Consider the following 8,412-nt stretch of genomic DNA (forward strand, 5'->3'; position numbering starts at 1 on the left):
AAAACCCCCCTTTCCAACCAAGAGGTTGGACAGCCGGGTTTTGAGGGGCTATTGTGGGGCCCAATAATCTATGGGCCAGACCCATTTGCTCGTGGAGAGTCCGAAGGCCCAAGCCGAGGAGAGTTATGGCCCAAGCTCGATAAACAGGGAGCACAAAACTGTTTTGGAATACAGCTGAGGACAGTTCAATCCTCGGCAGATCCAAAATCCTACCGGAATAAAGGGGTAAAATTGGAATTGGACTAAACTTGAAAAGAGACCTAAAATATCTTGGGAAAGTTACCCTTATGACCCTTCCCAGATAAGACTCTGCATCTAGCAGAGCCGTATTCTCCAGCCTTATCAATCATCCCCCACAATTTTGGGATTAGACTGATGGGACAAGTATCAGTCTTGGAAATGTTGACCCTATACGTGGACGAAGGACAGTGGATGCAGGCTAGTATAAAAGGAAAAATAAGGAACCTAGTGGGGGGGCCGGGAAAAATGGTCAAAAAACCAGAGCCTCCCAGCCCACCTCTAGGAGAAAGACTCCATGGGTGAAGGAAAACTTAACCTTGTATGAACACCACGAAAAATCCACCGCCTGTCGATCAAGGCCTAGCCTTCCAAACCCACGCTCTACAAATGATATTGTTTGGGCCTTTTTACGTGCGAACCTGACACCGTTACGGTCCGCCACGAATCGTGTCCTTACAAAACTAAATAGTATAATGAGACTTATGATATTAAAAAGTGTAGTAAGATCCATGAATAGTAACAAAAATAAGTTAAAATTGCAAATAAGCTGAAAATTTCAGCCAATCCCAAACGAATACTTAATAAACCGAAAATCTTAATATTACACATTCATTATTTGGCACTCCACATACACGCAATTTTAAAATCATGTGTTTAAAACATGATTTCAGTTCATGTAGTAGTATGTGAGTGTATAATTACCTTTATCTTTAATAAACTTTTAACTAATAAAATTCCCCCCAAGAATTGTTGCAATCTTGATGTTTTGATTATGACATATGGCGAGGTGTCACCTACTTCTCTCCACATCAACAAAAACATGGCAGTCCAGGTCACAAACGTCCAGCAGCATGTGCCTCAATTTGCTCCTAAAAACGACACAATGAGACATGACATAGCTCTTAAAGAGTGCATGTGCAATCAATCGACAAAATTGATCGAGCGTCATAATGACATCAAAATACATGCTTTCTACGTCAACACTCCTCTCTTTTTCTTTTTTTCTTTTTTTTTTTTTTTTTTTTTTTTTTTTTTTTTTTTTTTTTTTTTTTTCAATAACATCGATCTTAATGAGATTAACCTCCATTGCAATGGTAGGGATTTTCTGAAACAGTTTTATATATATCCTTTCTTGGATACAGAGTATATATGTGATTGGTCTTAATCTCTATGTGATCCATTAGATTTTGAGTTCAATAAATCTCTTAGCTAGTAACTTAGGGTGACCAATGTTTTATATCTTATCTAGCAACAATATTAAGGTTCTATTATACCATGGTTTAAAAAAAATTTACCAAAAAAAAAGCTTAAAATTTAAATCCACTTCCAACATCTATTTTGTTCTTTTTTTTTTCTTTTTTTTTTTAAAATTTTTATGAGAGAGAGAGAGAGAGAGAGATTGAATAGTATTATTAAGCCACAAAACTATTAAACATATTAATAAGTAGATAGTAATAACACCCTTGTTTAGAAAAAAAAAAGTTTAACATGCTTTTAGGTCCATTAAAAATATATCTTTAAACAGCAATAACAGTATAACATATAAGAGAGTGGGCAACTACAAAATCAGTGATACTTTGGACACATCTTTTTTTTTCTTTTTCTTTTTTTCCATAATTGCTAAAGTAGGTGACACGATACTTTTTCTTCACATCTTACTGTCTACCTTCAACAATTGTAAAATTTGTTACCGAAAAAAAAAGGATTAGGAATTTAACCTATTTTCTAGACCTTAAGAGATACGAAGATGAAGTAAAAAATTGTGTAAAAAAGCATTTAGATGACACAAAGATTTAAATTGTTTAACCATATATGCCTACAACCCTACATTTACAAAGTTTCAACAATTGTAAAATTTGATATGAAAAAAAAAAAAAAAAAAAAAGTGTGTTAGGAATTTAACCTGCTTTCTAGACCTTAGGAGAAACAAAGATAGAGGGAAAAATTATGTAAAACAAAAATTACATGACACAGATTTAAGTTGCAACAAATCCTAATTCTGCAAAAAAAAAAAAAAAAAAAAAAAAAAAAAAAAAAAAAAAACCTCGAACTGTCATTTCAAAAGGAGATAGAAATTTTTCACTAAGAAAATCTCATTTTAAATCGTAACGATTTGTTTGGTCATAAATCGGATCAAACACAAAAACAGGCCGAATATAGCCTAACAAAGACAAAGAATCCATAACATTATTGCCACAAAATAGAATAGCATCTAGCCGAACTGGGGAATGATAATGATATATATTCCTGTAGTGTAACATTGTGGGAAAAAGTAGTTTCACAGCAACGACAATATAATAGACTGTTTGATTAATATAAGATCCGAAGCATCAAAATCATGTCGTGTAGTCAACTGGGGATTGATAATGAAAAATTATGTACGCACCACGCGTGTTCTCATGTTTCACGTCTTTAATATGTTCCTTATCATGATGCCCACGTATTATTTGACATTATTATGGTGATCTCTCTCTTTTTTGACAAGCATATTTTATAGTTCATAAATGTTACGTTTTTTTTTTTTTTTTTTTTTTAATGGCCGGACTATGAAAGCAGAATTTTCTTTCCTTTCCTTACCTTAATGATCCCCCAACTTGAATTATCGATTTAGTTTCAGTTAATGTAATTGGTAAAATATTTTGTTGTTGAAAAATAGATTTAAAGTATACTAAAAACAAATTGATGACTTGACTTAATGATAAAAGTAGTTATTATAGAGTGGACGCTATAAATTTAAAATAATATATTTTTAAAGAACAAAAAACACCTGGAAGGATTGAGACAAGATTCAATTTCATTGTATAAATTTATTTTCTTTTTGAGATGTATTTCGATGATTTTCTTATAATTTACAGAGACGTGAAACCAAGTTTGTAATTGTTATATGTTGATGTTGCTGTCAGTATTTTATTATAACCTGTATATAGGAGGGTTTTTTTTTCTTTTCTTTTTTTCTTTTTCTTGATTGCTTATTATAAGTTAAATAGCCAAAAAAAAAAAAAAAATGTAAAAATGTGTACAAATTTTAGAATAACGATTGTGTATAGCCTTCTCTTCCATTTTCTTTGTATACCAGGATACATATTAGTAGTTTCATATTTAGAGCTTATAATTAAAGCCAAAGGCCTTAAAGAAAAACACGTTTTTTGTGTGTCTACCTCTCATATGTATCATTTGATTTTAAATTGCTGATGAACCTTTCTAGTGCACAGTACATTAAAAAAATAAAAATAAATAAAAACCCTATTATTATTCATGTGGTCAGCTTTGGTTCAACAATGCTACAAGTAGTTGGATCTACTTTTTAGTACATAGTTTCTCATCACATCACATGAAACACATGTTTGGTCTAAGTTAGTACTAAAAAAATCATAGAAACAAATCCTACCATATTTATCTCAGTTGGACTGATAGTTAATTTGTTAAAGTTAGAAGCAAGCATTATAATCATCCTTTGAAAAAGAATAAGGCAAATGAACTCAATGCTGGATACAAAGTGTTCAAAAGTTAAAAAGAGAATGCTTTGAAAAGGACTGAGGTCCACATGACTTACATGAGAGGCAGAAGTACAATCATGCATCCCCTTTGTGGAACAACATTGGGATATACCCACAAAACACTCGGTAATGCTAAAGATTTGAATAATAACATGGGATTGAGATGAGACAGATTCAATTCTTTTATCAAATTCATGGTTTGGAATCTGCTTTGATGACAAAGGGACCCAGTCATGTTGATTATTCTGTTCCTGCCGACACTATTTTGGGCCAGTTTTCTTATTTCCAAAGTACGCAACTGTTTATTTAAGATTGGATAAAAAGAATAACAAAAAATGAAAACAACGGGCAAAGGAAGAGAGGGACTTAATCATGATATAATCAGAAACTGTTGCAAATATACAAATTAATGGTCTCACTCTTACATGTGTAATTCTGGGACCAACTCTCAACTTGACCTCAACAATACTCAACCTATTTGGTGGTGATACAAACTGTGCTTATCTAAGATACAAAACCACACTCAAGCAAGAATACAAGAACAAAATACGAACTTGACCCTTTGTTCTTGCATGTAAATTACAATGAACCAAATTAAAAAACCAAGAAAATAATGACATTGAATAACCTAAAAGAATGACTTTGATTTAGAGAACATGAATAAAAAGTATGGAAAGAATTTATGTGGACATTTTAAGAATAATGAACTTAATTTTATTCAACCGGTTGATAGATGTACCTGTGGTACCTCCAAACCAAACACCTTCAACTATTGCCAAAAGGAGTGTTGCTGCTGCATGCCAGATTGGCTGGCATTTTTATTTTCCCTTTTATTGTGATCTTGCCATTATCCTCTAGCTCATTTGTTCACCAATTAGATCAAGACCCACAAGGAGGAAGGAGATACCTTGAAATAATAGGAAGTAGAAATGCACTCCTTGTGCTGATAGAAGGCTCCTAACTGCAGCGGTTAGCAGTAAGAAAGCCAGTGCAAGCTCCTTCTTAAATATCTTATTCATTTTCCTGACAGGAGGCTTTGGAGCAGCTTCTTGATGCTCTTTTAACTTGTTGAGCTCAGAGAGTCCACTATCAGAAACTCCTCTATGAAGTTGTGGGTAATTCATAGCCTTTGATTCCCTCTCTTCAGCAGCTAAAAGGTCAGGTTCTGATGACCGGCCTGCTTTCTTGGTGACAACCCATTCATAAGAGCTCCCCAGTTGGAATAGCCCAGATATCATAGCATTGAATTTTATAACTGACATTGTATTCTCAAACAGAAGATAAGGGACAATGAAGGGAAAGTATCTTGGGGCAGGGAGAATGCTCATGAATGACATGATTACGGGCACATAACAAATAACCCATGCAGGTAGCTCAGCTTCTGGGACAAACATGGTCAAAGGAAGAATTATGCAAAACAATGTGAAAGAATAGAATGGGAGGATTAGTTTCCTAAGAAGAAAGAATAGTAGTATTAAGTTTGCTTTCTTCCAGAATGCAATCTGCAAAATTGTGAAATTTAGTATACTATAAGAATTTTACCATTGTAAAGGAAAAAAAAATCATAGAAGGAAAAAAAAAAAAGAATTGGAGAGCAAGAACTACCTTGGAAGTTATGATCGCAGGAAGGCACAAACGGAACAGTTGCATCGGACCAGAGTGCCAACGGTGTTGCTGTTTTCTGTAAGCTTCATAAGACTCCGGAAGTTCACAAAGGACCTGAAAATGAGTTTTTAAAATTTAAGGCATCATCAAATTTGTAAAATTGTAAAATGAAAGGGAGAAAAAGCTTTGACTTCAATAGCAATATTGAATGTGTTACAGTGAGAAACATGAATACTTATGAAATCCCAAAGTAATCATGAATTTATGTCTTTAGAAATTTTTACTTTCTCAGCTTAAAACCTCCACGTTCCTAATTGTCATCATGATTGCAGGATAACCAAAAGGTAATGGAAATTATGTGCTTAGCTTGAATTGTAGAGAAGCACAGAACTGTATAATCCGGCGTTACCTTCACATCATCAAGGAAGATGAATTTCCAACCATTGAGATGGGCACGGACTGCTATATCCATATCCTCCACGGTTGTCCGCTCAAGCCAGCCTCCAGATTCCTCTAGTGCTTTGATTCTCCAAACTCCAGCAGTACCATTGAAGCCAAAGAAATTAAGGTAGACCCCATTAACCTGCTGCTCCACCTCAAAGTGGAAGCACATATTAACATTTTGGAGGCGTGTCAACAAGTTTTCATCCCTGTTCACAAAGGCCCACCTAGCCTGAACCAAACCCAGCTCGGGAGTATTCTGCAAACAAGTGATAGAAACAAATTAGTCCCATGAAAAAAAAGGCTAAAAACTAGCAAGAGTGAACTAAATGAGTTTCAGACACCTTAAAATGTGGAACTGTCTGCTTAAGGAAATCCGGATTTGGTTGAAAATCAGCATCAAAGATTGCAACAAATTCATAATCCTTCACATAATCACAATTCATTGCAGACTTGAGATTCCCTGCTTTGTAACCCGTTCTAACCAATCGATGCCTGTAGATAATGTTGACACCCTTTTGGCTCCACTTGGAGACCTCTCCCTTAATTAGCCATTGTATGTTCTCATCATCAGAGTCATCCAGAACTTGGATCAGAATTCTGTCTTTAGGCCAATCAAGTTGGCAGACTGCTGAAATAGATTGTTCATATACCTAAAGGTGTTGATAACAAAGTTATTATCACTAACATTGTGAATAGCCTGTGGAAATTAGTACAGCAGTTTTTATAACTTCATACCATTTTCTACAATTAATGATGATTCAGTCAAACATAAGGGTGCCAAAATGTAATAAATTGAACTAAAAACGAGTTTATATAATTGAAAAACAATACTTGTCACAAGTAGGTCATACAGAACACATACATCAGGAAGCATTGAGACACATACCTCTCTCTCATTACACATAGGAATTTGAACAAGAACCATGGGATAATTGCATCCCGAACCTTCCAAATCGTCTGACTTGAATGGATCCCCTTCAATCCTTGGCTTAATCTTCTTGAACTTGATCCAGAAGCAGCCTAAACACTGCAACATACGGTCTGCAGACTGGATTATGAAGAGAGCAACACAATAGCTAGAGAGAAATTGAATTGGAGGCGCAATATAATCAGCACGAATCTTCAACCACGCAACGTAGATCATGTTAAACCATCCTTGTATCTCCGAAGTTTGCGGGATATGCAAATTATGGTTCTGGAAATAATGCCAACCTTTCAAGTGGGCAACCACTTCAACTGCTAGAAATGTCAAGGCCATCACTAAGAATGCTAGAATGATCCTAAACAAGAATCTTCCTTTATTCGATTTCTCATTCTCCATTGTAACTCCCTGGCCAAATATCAATCTATTCTTAATGACACCAAGCAATGTCCAAAGACCATTTCCGAGCCACGCAATGGAACCGACAGCTCGATGTGCCTTTAGAAGCAAAACCCATGTAAATTGTTTTGCATTCTTTCCCCTATCCTTATCAACCCGTTGGAATGCAGCCTCAGAACCATTCATATCTAGTACAGAGTAATTGTGGTTCTCCATGGCTGCTACTTACTACTACTGGATCACCCTTCCTTTTACTCTTTTTTTGGCTAACTAACTACAATAATCTATTAATGGAGCCATATTTACCTCTCAAGTGTACAGAATTCAGACACAAGTACACAAACAACTCCATTAAAACAAAGCACACAAAGTCCACTATACAAGAACCAGTACCTTAAAACCTTAGCATTTTTAACAATTCTACAAAACCCAGATCCAATATTGAGAAACTCAAGTACACAGTTCCCAGCCTAACCACAAAGAAACAGAATTTCCAATCAAAATCTGAACTTTTTCAAAACCCAGAAGCCAAAATGGGAGAACTCACAAAACTCATGAGGACCGGCCACAAAGAATCAGATCCACCACTCAACTAATGAAGAGAAACCCAGTTCAAGCCTCAGCATTCCGCACCAAATGATGCAGAAATGGAACAAAAAGCCAGAGAGAGGAGCCAGAGTGTGGGGTTCTTCTTGCTAGTTTGCTACTTGCTACTTGCTACTATAAAAAGGCTTAACAAATTACAAGCTACCCCAACACGAGAATAACCATAATGGGAAAACTAATCTTATTTCCTTTTTTTAACATGGTCATTATTTTTAGTCAACTGATTAAGATTCAACTAACTGAAACCAGTTCTCATTATAAAAAACAACTGAAACGGTTTCACTTAAATAAGTGTCTTTGTTGGTAGTTTTACACCGGCTTCTTGCTCTTTGTCTCACATTTTAATATCATATAAATAAATTAGTTTTATAAAAAATAGTAGGTATACGAGTAAAATCTCACATTAAATACTGATAAACAGAATAAGTATTTAATATAACATATTTAAATTCGTACTTTTTTTAGATTAAATGATGTCTATATATATTATCTTAAATACTCAAGATGTCTCTTTAAAGTATTATCTACATAACAAGTGATAACAGTTAGTAGGACTTATTTATGACATTGGAATTCATATAAAGATAGAGACAAGGTGATTGTTGAATACTCACGTGTGATTGTGTGAGCTCCTCCCATATTGAATACTAACGGGAAGAAGTTGTCAAAGGGAATTCCATTCCTATTCTCATTTCAACT

General features: G+C 34.7%; 1 protein-coding gene across 1 annotated transcript; it reads right to left on the bottom strand.

Annotated features, from left to right (window-relative positions):
* Positions 1–4,073: 4,073 nt before the first annotated feature.
* On the bottom strand, positions 4,074–7,899 carry LOC115992171 (probable xyloglucan glycosyltransferase 5). Its single transcript, XM_031116256.1, has 5 exons — positions 6,673–7,899; positions 6,128–6,436; positions 5,752–6,042; positions 5,343–5,456; positions 4,074–5,239 (listed from the first exon to the last, which is right to left on the bottom strand). Exons 1-5 carry the CDS (start codon positions 7,321–7,323, stop codon positions 4,592–4,594), a joined length of 2,013 nt encoding a protein of 670 aa, XP_030972116.1. The 5' UTR covers positions 7,324–7,899; the 3' UTR covers positions 4,074–4,591.
* Between the last annotated feature and the right edge of the window lie 513 nt (positions 7,900–8,412).

This window comes from Quercus lobata, chromosome 5, assembly GCF_001633185.2.
Source record: "Quercus lobata isolate SW786 chromosome 5, ValleyOak3.0 Primary Assembly, whole genome shotgun sequence".
In the NCBI taxonomy this organism is placed as follows: domain Eukaryota; kingdom Viridiplantae; phylum Streptophyta; class Magnoliopsida; order Fagales; family Fagaceae; genus Quercus; species Quercus lobata.

Bases quoted from the DNA above. Each gene is read 5' to 3' on its own strand.
- LOC115992171 (XM_031116256.1), bottom strand. From the start codon at position 7,323: ATGGAGAACCACAATTACTCTGTACTAGATATGAATGGTTCTGAGGCT. The intron at 6,437-6,672 runs GTATGTGTCTCA...CAACACCTTTAG, and splicing joins CTATGTGTAATGAGAGAGAG to GTATATGAACAATCTATTTC. The intron at 5,240-5,342 runs GTAGTTCTTGCT...ACAATTTTGCAG, and splicing joins CTGCGATCATAACTTCCAAG to ATTGCATTCTGGAAGAAAGC.